A 16397-nucleotide genomic window follows, 5' to 3' on the forward strand; every position below is an offset into this window, starting at 1 on the left:
AGAAGCCATGGATCCAACTATATATACATATCAATATTTAAATATCTCTATCTATATAAATACAGATATATATGCAGGAATTACTCCTATTTTATAAAGCTGTATTAATAATCTACTTACACTAAGTTGAGAATTAAATGTTTTTCCCTCTTCCTGCTATTTTTTTTGGGTGTTTCTTCATCCAACCCCCACCTGGAAGGGCAAATAAAGCAGCTCCCAGGATTTTCTCTGGAGCACCCACAGGATCCACTGAGATTCTCAAATGCCACTCATAAATATCAAGCTTGTACAGCTCCAAGCTGTAAAGCACCAGGCTGAGGTTGTTAGAGCAGGTTTTGTTGGTTATGTCCTTGTATCTTCAATCAGGACATTGTCAGTGCAGAAATACCTGTTTTGAATAAGTCATACACATTAATCTGTCATTGGCAAGAGAGCAGAGTGCTGCAGTGCTATAAAAATCTTTATTAGGAAGCAGCAATCTGAGCTTGGACTGCTCAGAACTGCTTTTAAAATGTGTCTTCCAGATTAATTCTGATGCATCCTGAGGACCCAGTTTGTTGCAGTGCCATACCTGCATCTGTTACTTCCCTAATGGTTACTCTGGGAGTATGAAAAATGCCACAGATCTTTGAAATGTAACAAGAGCAGCTTTTCATTCAGAACATTCCTTCCAAGGGAGGCAGTAAATCAGGATGTGGGGAAACTGCTGCAGGATTTGTTTTCAGCAGCACTGAGGCTTGTTAGTGTGTTGTGATGCCAGATAAATTTGCCTGTAAGGTGCTCTCCAGAGACTGTGATCAAATGTTTTGTTGTGGAATTTGTGTTGCAGGTTCTGCATGGAGTACTGACAGCTCAGGGAGAACAAGCAGCTGGCTGGTTCTTCGGAACCTCACCCCCCAGGTAACTGGAATTGTACAAAACTGGGCAGGAAAAGACACTGGAATTTAAGAGATGAGTGAGAACAACATTTAGCAGAATTGGCCATTTGATTCATTTGAAAGAAGAATAATTATTCTACATTTATTGCAAGTGTCTGTCTTCTACAGGGAATTTGTTAAGTTTTCAAAGTGCAGTCAAATTAAGTATGAACTTCCAAGCCTGTAATTAGTCATTCAGGGGGCACCATTTCTGTGTGTGTAAGTTTGGAGGTGAATGATGTAGTAAAACACAGATATGTAAAATCTGATTTTTCTATGGCTTTTTGGGTTCTTCTCATCTCTCTCACATCCTCTACTTGTCCTTCATGGTGTCATTCCAAAGGAAGAACATAAACCACAAAGCCTTGGATGCAGATATGCAAATTAATATTGGGGAAAAATTAATTACATTTATGAAGTGTGTTTTCCTCTGACTTAACTCTGAATTTCTGTGGACATCTAATGATAAATATAATTTGTATAACCTAAATTTGTGCACTGGACTGTAGGGAATTCTTAAAAGGACAGGATGTCTCCCTCAATGCAGAGAGCAATAAGTGTGTAATTAAGTAAGTAATTTCACGATTATAAGCCGCTCCATTTTGACTAAAATTTTGGTCCAAACCCAAAGTGCAGCTTATAATCAGGTGCGGCTTATATACGGACAAAGAACAAAAAATTGCTGTTTTAGTTTGGAGGACAGGTGTCTGCTGAGAAAGGCAGGAGCTTCTCTTTGAAATGGAGAATGTAAACCCCCTCCCTCCAAATTATTATCATTTTGAAATCAAGGGGCTCTCAGGCAAAGATATGGGAATAGGAATAACAGTTCTTTTCTAGGGAAATTAAAATAGAAATACAGTACTACAAAGAAACAAACCCCAAACCCTGACACAGTCAACACAACACAACCTGACACCCGTCAGGCAGGGTGTTGGCAGCAGTCCCATTCCATGGTGGCTGCATCCTCCTGCAGTGACAGATGTGGCTCAGTTGGAGCAGTGCTCCTGTACAAGGTGCAGTTTCCCTCCGGAGCTCCAGTGGTGATGTGGAGAAATCCGGTTTCCCTCTGGAGTCAAGTGGAGAAAGGGCTCCCTTAGTGTCCCAAAACCTCTGTTTTTATCTTGGTAAGAAATGTTGGGCTCTTCCCCCTGGCTGGAGCAACTCCCAATGGGATGCAGTAATTTTATCAGTCCCACAGTGGGACTCAATGGCCATGAGCAGAAAATGACTGGCTGGAGGAAGGATGGGTTGTGAAAAGATAAAGAACAATGCCCTGCCTGGTTTCAATGGATGGCCCATTAGCAGAATATCTCCTGTGGAGATAAGGATCACTGCCCCCACCCTCAACAGATGGTGATAGAACAGATACCTTTTATCACACTCTGTATGGTAATGTGCGGCTTAGCGACTTACAAATCGTGAAATTACTGTACTGCTTTTTTCCTTTCACTTGTACTCACTCTTCAGCTTTTAAACACTTGCTAATTAAGCATTTAAAGTAATCTCACAGTACCCCAGGTAACCTTTGCTGCCCTTGCCTCCCCAGATCGATGGCTCCACACTGCGGACCCTGTGTTTGCAGCACGGCCCTCTCATCACATTCCACTTGAACCTGACCCAAGGGAATGCTGTGGTCCGATACAGTTCCAAGGAGGAAGCAGCCAAGGCCCAGAAGTCTCTGCACATGTACGGTTCTGCTCCCCTTTTCTTTTGTTACAAAGCACAGAAGATGTTTTCTTAGCTGTAACTGATCACTAGTTACTTCAATCTTGATTTTCAAGATTACCTGATGAGAGAGAAAAGTTAACTGGGGGTCAATACTGAATAAGAGGGCATTACAAAACTTTATTCAGCATAAATCATATCCTCAATTAGGACTTGTCACCTGTAACGACACAAGGAATTTGTAAGATGTGATAAGGATTCCAAAGGAAGTTCAGGGAGAGCACAGGAGAAGGTTTTAGCTTTAGAGAGAAACAGGGAGGGTAATGATGAATAAGGAATGTGTTTGTGGTGGTCACCTTTTTTAAAGGAGTTATTAGAGATGTGTATAACAACAAAATCTGCTTTTTAGGAGCTTTTAAACCAAGGGATTAATTGGCATAAAGGCTGAAGAATTGGAGTGGTAAAATCAGTGCCATTGAGCAGGATGGAGAATAAAGAGAGATGTTTCAGGAGAATTACTTGGGTGTTTAGAGTTGGAAAGCAATTCCCTTTATCCACAGGTTATAGCATGAGCACAATGAAAGTGCTGAGGCAGTTGGGAGCATCATTTGGTTGGAGAGCTTCTGTCCTTACTCCTGAAGAGAACTGAGGCTCCAGGACATGTCAGTTAGAGGAGGTGGTCTCCACGTGTGTGGATTTGGGTGTTTGTGGATGTAGGAAGGTGGATGAAAAACAGGACAGAGCAGGCTTGGTTGATGAGATGGTTGAAGCTCACTTTAGCCAGCAGAGAAAGACCAGAGGCCTTGCTTGACACGTTCCACAAGAATCTTTATTTCATGCCAAGGGTGGTCGAGCAGGATTCTCTCAGAGACAAAGGAGAGACAGTCATATTTATAGGTTTAGGGGGAATTCACACTACAGCCAATAAAAGTTTATACAAAGAACAGCATCCAATCTAAGTGAGAAGTTCTAAAGGTGAACTAACCAATTACACAGATTAATTTCTAATCAATTATCTTCCAAAGTGCTAGGAGAGTGACCAAATTCTTAAGGAATTTGGCTCAACCTTGGTATCTAGGAAACCTTATCTATTATAGCAAGTTCCAGGGGCCAGGGGAAGATGGCTTTGGAGGAATTGTATCATCCACACACACTCATGGTTTTAACTCAGGTCAAAAGCAGTGTTCTCAGGGTCAGCGCCAGACAGCACAGAAAGTTTTCTGGGATCCAGCAGCTCGGCACCCCACACCTCACATGTTGCTTACCCCCTCAGGTGTGTCCTGGGCAACACCACGATCCTGGCGGAGTTTGCTGGTGAGGAAGAAGTGAATCGATTCCTGGCGCAGGGGCAGGCGCTGCCGCCCACCTCCAGCTGGCAGTCCAACACTGGATCCACCGCGAGCCGCCTGGGCTCCTCGGGCAGCTCCCACGGGCTGGTGCGCCCCGACGCCGGCCACTGGAACCCCCCGTGCCTGGGGGGCAAGGGCAGCAGCGACCTGCTCTGGGGGGGGGTGCCCCAGTACTCCAGCAGCCTTTGGGGACCCCCCAGCGCCGACGATGGCAGAGTCATCGGGAGCCCCACGCCCCTCAACACCCTCCTGCCGGGGGATCTGCTCAGCGGGGAGTCCATCTAGGAGATGAGAACACAGAGTGGAAATAACAATCATCAGCACTAAAGGAAAACAAAAAATTTAAAAAAAAATTTAAAAAAAAATTAAAAAAATGGTAACCCTTTCCAGTCCCGGGCTTGATGAAGAATCCAGCTTTAACCATGAGACTGGCAGCCCTCCTTAGTACCTCTGTCCAATATCGAATCTGAAACTGCAGAAGTCCTTGTGAACTGTTCCTGAAACAGTATGGGCTCCTTTGGTCAGTGTCACATGCTAATGACAGGTTTTACTTTTTTCATGGCTTTTTTTTTTTGTTTTATGTCGTCTTTTTATGTTTGTATGGTGATTTTTCAAAACCAAGTATAAAAGCTGCTTAGAATAGGTCTATCATGAAGGGCACTTTTCAGAATTTGGGCTGGAAAGGGTTATTTTATCAACTGGGGAGGGTGGGAAGGGGAAATGAAAGCCTATTTAAATGAGCCTGTGACTATTATGCACATTACAGAGGCGGACCCAATAATCAGAAGGGGTGAAGTGTGATATTTTACCATTGGTACAGACAAGTGACGAATCCAAGTGGCAACTCTGGACTGTACAGGTTGAGAGGGGGGGAGGGAGGGCAGGGTTGGGGTATCTCTGTGTCCACTACTCCCATGGATCTGCCTATGCACATTGTTTCATTACTTTTTCATGTCATTTTTTTAATCCCAAAAAATATAAAAAGTAAAAAAATTATAAAAAAAAATCAACAAAGAAACAAAAAAAAAACTTAAAAAAAAGCAACAAACCATATCAACATGCAAATACTTGAATCCAGCAGGCCAATAACAAAATGTGAACACTTTCTAAGTTGAATTATTACACTTCCAGGTCAGCATCAGTACACAAAAAACAGGCTCTAAGAATTTTTTTTTTAAAGTTCAGACTCTATGTTTTTGTTGGGACAGATGTGAGTGTGTGTGTGTGTGTGCCTGTGTGTGTGTGTGTGGTTTAACTCAACGTGTGAAGTTTTTTCCTTTGGTTCAGTATATGCTTTTTATTTGCTCATTGGTCAAATGTTTAATTGTTATTAGCTTCTAACTTTGCACTGAGTGTCCGCAGCCCTTCTTGTAGCTAATCCTGTAATGGTAAAAACACACAAAAAACAAAAAAAGAAAAAAAAAAGAAAAAAAAATGGAAAAAAAAAAAGGAAAGAAACTGATAGAAGGGGCCGGCGACAATTCACGTGTAAATGTTTACTCAAGGACTCTTATTGCATTTTAAAAATTACAGTGTGTATCTCTGGAGAATAATATGTATATCTACCTTTAGCGGCTTTTTATTGTGGACTAATGCAAGAAAATTATTACCGGAGTATTGCACCATTTTTCCATTCGGAATATAAAGTTTAAAAAAAAAAAAATACTCTTGTTGAACTGTGGCCATAGATAATTGTAAAGAGTTGATAGTTCCCTTGCAAGCAGGAACAGAAACAAGCACTTGGACATAAGTTTTGACTGCTTTTGGAGGAGCCAGGAGTTTTGGCTCCCACCTGTTTACAGACCTTTTTTTCTCCTTCAAACTTTAAAATAAAAAAAGGAATTTAAAAAAAAAAAAAAAAAAAAGAGAAAAAACAAAACAAAAAAAAAGACTTCCATCGTAAAGAAAACTATTTTCAGAATGAAGATATGCTACTTCAGAGCTCTGGGATTGAACAGTGTTGTTGTATTATCCTTTTCTTTGGCCATTGCTGTGTACTATTTTTGTTGTTGTTTTCCTCCTCTTCGTCAAAGTGGCGAAAACTTTGTGATCACTATCTTGCACATGGTGGAAGATGTCTCAGGAAAGCCGGGTTTCCCGAGGAGCAACTCCACACCATTTCATGTATTTTTAAAACCCAACTCCTAGCACTGAAGATATTATTAAAAAACAAAATAAAATAAAAAAAAAGACAGTAAGAAAGAAGAAAATACCTAATCTAATGTGTAGCAGTTACATATTTACCAAATAATGGACTCAAAAGAAATAGATGTTTGAAGAGTGCTTTATATATTAAAAAATCGCTTTATGTTTAAAAAAAGATCAATGTTTTTGATTGTTTTGAAAGGAAGAAAGACAATGGAATAACATACACTTCAAGTATGTTTTAAAAATTATATGAACATTGTGCTCCCTGCCTGCTTGGATCAGGAAACTTGTGCATTACATTTTTTTTTTTTTTGGAAGATTAGCTTTTTAATGGTTTTATCAGATTTAAAGGGTCCTGCAAGATTGCAAATTAACAAAAGCTGGTTTTATAGAGGATCATGAACTATGCACAAACTGGGTTCAAGACTTGTTTTGTTTTGTTTTTATTTCCTCAAGTTTTAGTAGTGTATTTAGCTGAATAACCTTTCCTCAGAGTAATTGCATCTCATTGCCATTACACGCCTCCTACATATATATTTTATATATCTATACACACACACACTTATATAAAATATGTATGTGTGTATGTGCGTGTTTACATACAATTTTCCATGCTGAAGTTTAGCATTGAGTTGTAGAAAAACTCCTGATATTTTCAAATTGGGAATGAAAATTTCTGTTGGAGGGGTTTGGGGGGAGGGGGACAGGTGGGTTTTGTTTTTAGGGGCTTTTTTTTTTTTTTTTTTTGCCTTTCCTTTTGAATTAAAGATGTCTGTAACTCTGAGATTAAAAAGAAAACCAACAATTGTGGCTTTTAATGTTTATTCTCCTCATAGAATGTGATTGTTAAAAGAACATGCACCGAAAGTTGCTTTCAAGAGTACGAAGATTCTTTGAAACTTAATAAATTGCAGTTTTTTCTTGGCTGTTGAAATAATGTGTATTTTTCTTTTATGCAGGGGATACTAAATATATATATATTGTTAAATCTGTGAAGGTATTTCATGGAAGGAGTTTTAATTTTGAATGAAAATGCCGTGTACAGCCAGGCAAACCCCTCCTGTCGTGGTCACCCCTCTGCACTCTGCTGGTGACACTCATGAGCTTTGCCATCAATGCTTTGCACATCTCATCCAGGGGCAGCAGAACCCATTTTTGTGTTCAGATTGTGCTTTTCTCATCTCTCCATGTTCTCCAGTAACACAGTGGGTGTTTGTCACCCCCTCCAGCCCTCAGCTCCACCCCAGTTTCTGGCCCTGGATGTCTCTAAAGTTCCACTGATCTTTTTGGGGCGAGCAATAGCCCCTAAAAAGGGGAGAAACAGCAAAATCTTCTCATGTTTGGCCTTGCAGGGTTTGAGTTCAGGAAGATGATCACTGTTTGTAGGTTCTTTGACCCCAGAGATGCCAAGCTGGGGCACAGGGGGTGCAGGGCTGGGGTTCTTGGGGAGATCCCAGCCCTGCTCCAGTCCCTGGGTGTTCTCCTCCCCCAAACCAGTCCCTGAGCCATCCCTGGCACTGGGGCCACTGGTGCTCAGCAGGGCTGGCCCCAGGGCTCAGGGCTGGCAGTTTGTGCAGAGGAGCTCATTCCCCAATCCATTTAGGAAGGAAAATCTGGCATGAGCAGCTGGATTATTGAGAGTTGTTGTTATTGAGAGTTGTTCCCAGCCCTGAAGCACACCCACACTTACTGGGGTTGTCCACGAGCCCCAGTCCCATAGAAAGGCCCAGGGGGGCAGCTGGGTCTGAGCTCTGCTGGCAGATATGATACAGTTTAAAACACTCAAATCCAGCTTTGGGGGTAACTTCTCTTATGGAAACAGCAAAAATTCCCAGTCTGGAGCTTGTTTTGGCAATTTGACTGATCTGGCCTCAAAATCCCCAAAGCCACAGCTGTTTTTTACTAGAAGCTGCTTCCCCTCCCACCTCCTTTATTTTTCCCCACCCCTTTCAGGTGTTTGTAATGAAACTTAAATGAGAGTTGCCTTTTCTTTTCCTTCTCGGATTCTTTCTTTGGTCTGTGTTTTGTTGGGCATTTTGTCCTTGGCAAGCAGGGAGTTTTGATGTCTCTGGGCTTTGTTGCCAAGACATTGAGGTCCCTGATGGAGTCAGATGATTTATTCTTCCATGAGGTTGGCAGCAACAACTTTTTATAAATCAGATGCACTCTTAAAATTCAGAACCATCCCCCAACACATTAAAAGAAATTTCATAAATTCAGAAATTTCTTTTGGCCAAAATCAATCTTTTAGTGTTTGTGTAGCTCTTTTCTCTTTTTTTTTTTTTTTTTTTTTTTTTTTTTTTTTCAGTGTCATTCTTCTGCTTCAGTGCTATCCAGTATTTCTTAAATTGTAAAGAAAGCTCCTGATGATCAGGATTCAACCCTCTGGCTGCAGAATCTTTACAGGAAAGCATTTTTAACACTTTGTGTTTTGCTCTATATTGCATTTGCTGTACCCTCCATGGCACCTTCACTGCATGGCTCCCTGTCTTTAGGCCAAGAGAATTTCTCTTTCCTAAGTGGTCTCAAACTGTCAGATTTCTTAGTTCTTTGTCTAGTTTGTGGGTGGCACTGGCAGAGCAGATGTTTTGCTATTCTCCAAGAAATATATTATTGTTCTTGCTAATTCAATATATGATTGTGTATGTGAAGGAGCTTTTTAATTAAAAACAACAAAAAAAATGTATGTGGCTATCTGTATATGTTAAGAATTACTGGAGTTGGACGAGCCTGGGAATGGAATTGGAAAACATTTCAGGGTTTGGGCTGTGGCTCCATCAGCACGGACAGCCCGAGGTGACCCCGCTGTCCCAGCAGGACGTGCCATGGGGAGGAGGTGACAATTGTCCTGTTTGTCCCCCGTGTTTGTTCTCACTGTTCCCCGCCTTGGAAACGAGTTGTTTGTAAATTTTCCTCTGATGAAAACGTGGTGCAGTCACCATTTCAGGGTTATTAAAATGGTATCAAACATGATGAAATGGGAGATTGCTTTGCTTTCAATAAATGTGGTTGTGAGTAAAGGGGATGTGCCTTGAGCTGCCCTGGGCTGGCTGTGTCCCATCTGTCTGTCCTGAGTTAATACTTCATGATTTTAAATGTTCATTTTGTTCAAGGGATGGTCTTGATAATATTCATAACAGTGTCAGATATCTCTGTAATTTTCCTGTTGTTCCACCTCCTGGATTCTTTGCCCACTTCATAATTTATCTGAATTTATTCTTCATTTATACTGAAAACATGTTCAGGCAGACTGCAGACTTGTGTGGCTGATGGTGTTGGAAAAGAGCAGATTCTTTCCATTTTTGCAGTAGGCCGCCTGGTTTTGATTGCAATATTCAGGCTTTATAATTATGTTTTACTCACAAGAGCAGGAAAAGCTCACTTTTTTCATTATTTTATCCTATTTCAAGCAGGAGCCACTTTTTCTGCCTTTTCCTGTCACTTGTCTCTGTCCCTCCCATCTCTTCCCTCCCTACAGATGACAGGGAACTTCTGATAAAGGCAGAGGAGGTGATTATTCCACAGGTAAAGAATGGCAGCTTCTGCCTGTGTGAAGTCTGGAAGTTGCCTAATTAGAGCTGTAATCCCAGTGGGAGATTGAGCAGAGGCAGAAAATACCTGAAAGACAGAGGAGGGGCCAGACATCAGCCCCCACAGCTGAGCAGCCCTCGCCTCTTTGCTGGGATAATCACAGATCCTGAAGGAGAAGATTGCAAATAGCTCTGATCACCCTGTGGTGCCTTTATTGATGGGTATTCAAAAAAACTGCCAGGATTTGTTTCCCAGCTGCCTGAGCCTGCAGCATCCAAGGTGGGATGAGCTGGTGTGGGGAGGGGGACAGGGCTGGAAGGAATTGCACTCATATCCTTTATTTCTTGCTCCTCAGCTTTCTCTGCCTCTTGGTTTGTGAGTTATGGGTTCCACAGTAACCTGACTGGGAGCACAGCTGGGAGGAGTTTCAAAATCATCCCCCCAAGGCTGCTTCAGCACCTTTCTTGGAAAAATCCCTTTTCTGAGGGTTCTTCTGAAGTTGGGCACCTGGGCCAGCAAAGGAACCTGGTGACTGCATTCTAGGACAAGTCTTTGGACACCCCTTGGTGCTGCTTTTGAGCACAGACATTCAGTGGGTTTAATGGAGAATAAAGCTTTAAAACTCTGCCTGCAGCACAAAACTATTTTTTGTTATTTAGTGGGAGTTAAGCTAAGCTCTCATAATATGGAATTTAAGACACATTGTAGGTAATTTTTGCTTCTGTCCTTAATTGGGACTGGACAGAAGGAGAAGTGAAGTATTAAAATATAACAGGACCCAGTACAAAGGTTGTGTCATCCAGTACAGAGATCTCACAGAGACAGTGATCCTTGTGCCCTTACAGCTCAAACATTGATTTTTGATCTGTTTTAGATGATTCAGGTATTCTAGGACACTGGAACCCACTGTGGGCACCATCTTTAGATGAGAGAGGAAAACTTTCTGAAGTGAGTCTAAAGGGAATTGGTTGAAGTCTCCTTTTCTACTTGGACCTTCAACGAAGTTATCACATTTTTCAAATGGAGTTCTTGTCAATACAAGACAACTAAAGTGCAGGATTCCCCTGGCATAGCAAGAATTGATGCTTTCTTAATAGTGGTTTGCTGGTTTCAGTGTCAGTGGGACCACAGAGGGATCAGCTGTGTGGGACCTGGGAGCAAAAATACCAAATCAGAGGATTTATGAAGTCTCTTACTCTTCTTTTTTTAATTTCACATATTTATCATGGAAACCTCTGAAAGGTCACGGTCTGCAAAACAAGAGATGGTTACTGGCACCTGGGCATCTCCTCATGGGTCACTGCAGCATGAGGACATCAGGGCTTCTACAGCACAGGCACCACTGGATTCTGCTGCCCTGGGATGATCTGCAGTGAAAAGCTGGGAAGTCACTCTGGAGATTCCTGACTTTTTGAAGGTGTTGCCTCTCTGCCCTCTGAGGCTCAGGGCTCTGCCCTGCAGGGCTCAGCACAGCTTTGTGCCCGGGGAGCAAACCCCACTCGTCTCTTTTTCTGCATCAGCCTGTCCTGTGAAGGCTCAGGGTCAGAGCTCCTGAGAGCTGCCTGGACACTCAGGGATGCAGGGCATGAGCAGAGGTGTTTGCAGAGCAGCTGGGGCTCCTCGCTGCATTCTCCTGGTTTTGGAAAGCCTTTGTATCCAGCACAGCTCAGCTGAGCTTTCAGCTGTCCATTAAAAGGCAAAGGACTGTAAATCCTCTTTGCAAACACTTCCAGCCCTGCACTGGGTGTTCCCTGAGCTCCTGCAATCTGTTCTGTCCAAGGAAGAAATCTGAGCCTGAGGCACGGTGGGCTGGTGATCACAGGGGGTCACTGGTCACTGGGACTGGTGGTCACAGGGGTCACTGGTCACAGGGGTCAATGGTCACTGGGATCAGTGGTCAGAAGGGCTGGTGGTCACTGGGATTGGTTGGGGTTTGCAGGGATCAGTGGTCACAGGGTTGCTGGTCACTGGGATTGGTAGTCAGGGGGGTCGGTGGTCCCAGGGGTCAGTGGTCCCAGTAATCAGTGGTGGCAGGGGTCAGTGGTCAGAGGGACCTGTGGATACAAGGATCACTGGTCACACAGGTCGGTGGTCACAGGGGATTGATGGTCCCAGGGATTGTGGTTGCAGGGGATTGGTTGTTGCAGGGGCCGGTGGTCCCAGGGTCACCGAGCCCCGTGCTGTCCCCGTCCCCGCCCCTATCCCTATCCTTGTCCCCACCCCTGTCCCTGTCCCCGTCCCTGTCCCCGTCCCTTTCTCTGTCCCTATGCCCCACCTCCGTCCCCGTCCCTGTCCCGCTGCAATTGCCGGTGTCCCCACAGGGTGGTGCCAGGGAGCCGCTCCCAGCGGTTTTTGGGCGGCTCCTTCAGACCGCTCCTGGCTTGGACACAATTCCAGCTCCGGGGTTTTGTGTCCCGGGCTGGTGTCCGAGGAGTTCCCTGTGCAGGAGGAGTTCCCCGTGCTCCGCGAGGTTCCATGGACTCAGCCATGGAATCACCGGGGCTGGAAAACACCTCCAAGGTCACGCAGTCCAAGGTGAACCCAGCACTGCCAAGGCCACCACTAACCATGTCCCCAAGTGCCACATCTTTATAATCCCCCCAGCGATGATGACTCCACCACTGCCCGGGGCAGCTGTGCCAGGGCTGGACAAACCTTTAGGATAAGAAATTTTCCCCGATATCCCACCTAAACCTCCCCTGAAGAAACTTGAGGCTGCTCCCCCTCATCCTGGGAGAAGAGAGCGATTCCCCACTCCCAGCTCCTTTGATCATTTCTGAGCCTGGGGCCAGGAGGTGCTGCAGTCCGGGGTGCAGCCCTGAGGATGCTCCCCTGCCCTCTCCAGAACAGGGAACTCAGCAACCTTCCAGGGTCTCCCACCTGAACAGCTCCAGATTCCGCGAATCTCCTGCCGGGAGAGCCCTGATGGGGCTCATGTGATGAGCTCTGCTCTCCGCACAGCACTCAGCGTTTCCCCGGCTGCGCCTCGCTCGGCCGGAGCTCCTAGAGACAAACACCCTTAATTACCCTCAGTAAGTGCCGCTTTTGGGTTTCAAATGTTTTGCTCTGCTCGGGTGTCCTTGGCGTGGGCGTTCGTGCCTGGCCTCCCATCAGTCAGGGCTGGGCAAAGTGCAGCCCCAGGGCAGCCAGGCTCAGCCCAGCTCCGGCCCCAGCCCAGCACACAAATCAAACCCCAGCCCCTCGCAGCCTTTGCTGGGATGTGCTCCATGGTGTGGAACAGAACAGGAGGGAGCACACGGAGCTCTTCTCCCAGCACATCGGTGCTGGAGTGAAGGGGGAAGCTGGGGAAGGGCAAGCACAGTTACAACGGGAAGATGCTCCAGATCTTTCTGGTGTTTTGAGAATGGGAAGAGCAGCCCTTGGGTCTGTGAGTTCACTGTGATGTTTTTTGGTAGAGAAAACAGCACCAGACAGCTCAGCACAGCCAGGGCAGCACTGGGGAGCCAGGGGTGTCCTGGCACATCCTCACTGCTCTGCAGAAAGGGGATTTGCAGAGCACCCAGTGCAGGGAGAGCAACACCACGGTCACCCTGCAGAGGCTGTGCCTTTGTCCCCTGAACATCTCCTGTCCCAGGCACCAGGCCCCTGCACACATGGCTGCAACAACAGCTCACCTATGGAAAACCAGCTCCAGCTTCAACCTCCGCTGATCCCCGAGAGCCCAGGCAGTGAAACCCCTCCAGCCCTGGAGATGGCATCAGGAGAGCAGCCTGGGCTGCCTGCCAGGACAGCCTGTGCCACACTGCACACAGATTTTCCCTGGATTCTGTGCCCCTGGACATGGCAGCAGCCCTGACTGCCCTGGGCCACAACCAGGGAGTCTTCCCTGCTACCTGCTGGATCTCCTGTGTGCTGGAGGCCTGGAGCGGCTGCTCTGAAGGCCAGAGCTCCTCCAGCTGCTGCTCCCCTGACCCACAGGAGCTCTGAGCACCCAGGGTTACAGATAACTGCTCTGGACAGCCCAGTGCTTCAGGGCAGAGCTGAGCCAGGGGCAGCCTGGATGGATGTCTGAATGGATCCTGCTCTCCCCAGGCCTTCCCCCAAAACCCAGCTGTTCTCTCCCATGGCAGGGCAAGCAGAAGGGCAAATATTGCTGCTCCCCTAGGCCTGTGTGATGTTTGCAGGGACAGCACCCCTCCATGCCTGGGCTGCAGCTGTGCTGGGTTCTGGGTCTGGGAAGGAAAAGCCATTTCATGAGTCCATTTGTTGAAAGAAAAGGAGCTGCAGGTGCTCAGCCCTTCAGCAGGACAGAGCTGAGGCACAGCTGCTCCACACCCCCCTGTGTCTCTGTCACCCCAGGACCTCCCTGATCTGCATTTTCCTGCTAAAGCCGAGCTGAGCAGGGGTCACACACAGACCCCTCAGGCCAGGAGACACCAGACCTGCTTTTAACCCCACTGAGCAGGGTCACCTCTTGCCCTGCTCTGGCCAAGAGAAGCATCACTGGAGAGCAGTGCAATGGGTGCAGGCAGACAGGGACAGGGCTGCACTCCTGTCCTGGCACAGATCCTCTGGGACAGCCCCTGGCACTGCTGTGGGTGCACTGTGACCTTGGAGCTGCTCTCCAGCCCCCTGCAGCCCAGCACTGCCTCACCCTGCATCTCACACAGAGCCCTGGGGACATCCCGAGGCACTGTCCTGCCACAGCCCCCGTGGCCAACCCCAGCCCCACACACGGCCCTGCACGGTCAGAGCAGGGTGACCACAACTCCAGCAGAGCCACCCCTGCCACAGCATTTCATGGGAGTGATGGAACCCCCCAAATCCACAATGATCGGAGAGGGCTGTGCAGGTGGGGGCTGAAGGGCTGAGGATCCCTGAACCCCATTCCCACAGCATCCAATCCCTACTGTATCCCTGCACCCCATTCCCACAGCATCACTGAACCCCATTCTTCCTGTCCCCCGCTCCCCCTGCATCCCTGCCCCCCGTCCCTACACCATCCGTGCCCGGCCGGGGGAAGCGGGGCTGGGGGCGGCCCGGGGGGCCGGCACGGCCGGAGGGGGCTCTACAAGGCTGGCAGGCATTGGGCGAGCGCCAATGGGGCAATGGAGAGCTCCTCCAATGGCTCCGCTCTTTGCTGGAGCCCGGCGCTGCAGGGGCACGAGGTGCGCCCGGAGAGCACCGGGACCTGCGTGCCAAACTCCTGCAGCTCCTGCATCACCTCCTGCACCACCTCCTGCACCACCTCCTGCATCACCTCCTGCACCACCTCCTGCATCTCCGTGTGCAGCTCCCGCAGCTCCAGTGTCTCGGTTTCCGCGCTGTTCCAGCCTCACCCCGCAGGTCTGGGCTGGGCTGGCGGGTGTTGGGGTCCCGGAGCCCCCGGGGGTTCCTGCTCTGCCCAGGGAAGGCAGCGATGGGCGCAGGGGAGAAGCTCGAGGGGCTCTGCCAGCCTGGGGAGCCATGGGACCCCAAGGGGAGCTGTTTCCAGGCCTTTCCATGGATGTCCTGGGGGGGGCTGGCAGCCAGCCTTGCCCATCCCGGCTCCCTCTTTTCACACTGCAGAGAGATTTTCCGTGTGCTAAAAGCCAAAGGGCCTGGTGCTGCTGATCCTGCATTACCCGAACCAAAATCTGCCCTGGGAGGGGTGGGACTGCTGCAGGGCTGGCTGGTCATGGAGAGGTGGACACAGGGCTGGGCAACCCTGGGCAGGGCTGAGCGTGGCAGGGACAGCCCTGGCAGGGACAGCCCTGGTGGGCACATCCCCGTGGCTGCATCCATCACACCCAGCCCTGCTGCAGGTGAGGGGCACCACGTCGGGCCAGCTGCCCAAAGGAGCTGTTTCTGTTCATTCCCTGCAGGCAGGAACCCCCTTTCCCCAGGGAGGGCTCCATCCTGAGCAGCTCTGCATGGCCCTGAGGTGCTGGGTGAGGGACAACGAGGGACATGGCTGTGACACAGAGGTGAGGGCAGTCTGAGCCACCCCAGCAGGTCCTGGTGGCACCCACCTGTCCCCCCCACTGTCTATCCCCAGCCCTGTCCCACACCCGGCTCTGGCAGGAGGATTTGCCTGTCTGGAGGGCTCTGTTGCGGCTCCAGTGCCCACGGGAGAGGTGGCACCAGGGTGCCACAGCAAGTGATGCCCACAGGGAGGCTGGGCTCTCCCTGCTGGCACCTGCTCCTCTGGGAAGGTGCTGGAATCCCCAGGTGTTCCCCAGCTGATCAGGGCTGCCATCCTGCTGGGCTGGGCTTCTGAAAGCTGCAGACCCCAAACTGCCTGCCTCCCTTGGGTCTGGGGGGTGACTCTAATCCATCCAGCTTTTATATCTCTGTTTCTGGTGTGTGTGTGTGGCTGCTGAGCAGGTTAAGTGCTCATTACAGCCAGGCTGGGCTGTGTGAGGGGAGAGTAAATCAGTTCAGGGCATGCTCAGCACAGCAAACACGGCTCTTCTGTGCCTCCCCCCGTGCCATTTATTATCTCCTTTTAACGTGTTTGTGTTTTTATTTCAGTGGATCAGCTGTCTTTTAATGGCTGGTTGTTATTTTCCATGCTCAGAGGTAAGAAGGTGTTTTATTGTTGGTCTCTGTTGCTTGGTAAAAACTTCAGTGTGGGCAAATTATTAGAAAAATCATAACTGTGCATGTCCTGACACTGCCAGGGGAGGCTGGAGAGCTGGGGAGGCTCCTCCAGTGCCAGGACACTCCACATGAGGCTGGAGCACAGAGGAGGGAAGGCAAAATGCAGTGATAAAAGCATAAAACAGTGATAGCAGGCACTGCAGCACCTGAAATACAGGAGAAAGAAACTGAGACATTTTCCAGC

At 47.9% G+C, this 16397-nt stretch overlaps 1 protein-coding gene across 9 annotated transcripts in view; it reads left to right on the forward strand.

Moving 5' to 3' along the window:
• The window catches only part of TNRC6C (trinucleotide repeat containing adaptor 6C), a 104018-nt gene extending 97005 nt beyond the window's left edge, over window positions 1–7013 (forward strand). For all 9 annotated transcript variants that reach the window (XM_033076446.2, XM_033076442.2, XM_033076444.2 and 6 more), the window contains 3 exons: window positions 830–900; window positions 2464–2603; window positions 3856–7013. In XM_033076446.2, coding sequence (XP_032932337.1) covers window positions 830–900; window positions 2464–2603; window positions 3856–4216 — 572 coding nt within the window. In that variant the 3' untranslated portion in view covers window positions 4217–7013. The remainder of the gene's footprint in view (window positions 1–829; window positions 901–2463; window positions 2604–3855) is intronic.
• The last annotated feature ends 9384 nt before the right edge of the window (window positions 7014–16397 follow it).

The sequence above is a fragment of the Catharus ustulatus genome, chromosome 20, assembly GCF_009819885.2.
Source record: "Catharus ustulatus isolate bCatUst1 chromosome 20, bCatUst1.pri.v2, whole genome shotgun sequence".
Lineage (NCBI taxonomy): Eukaryota > Metazoa > Chordata > Aves > Passeriformes > Turdidae > Catharus > Catharus ustulatus.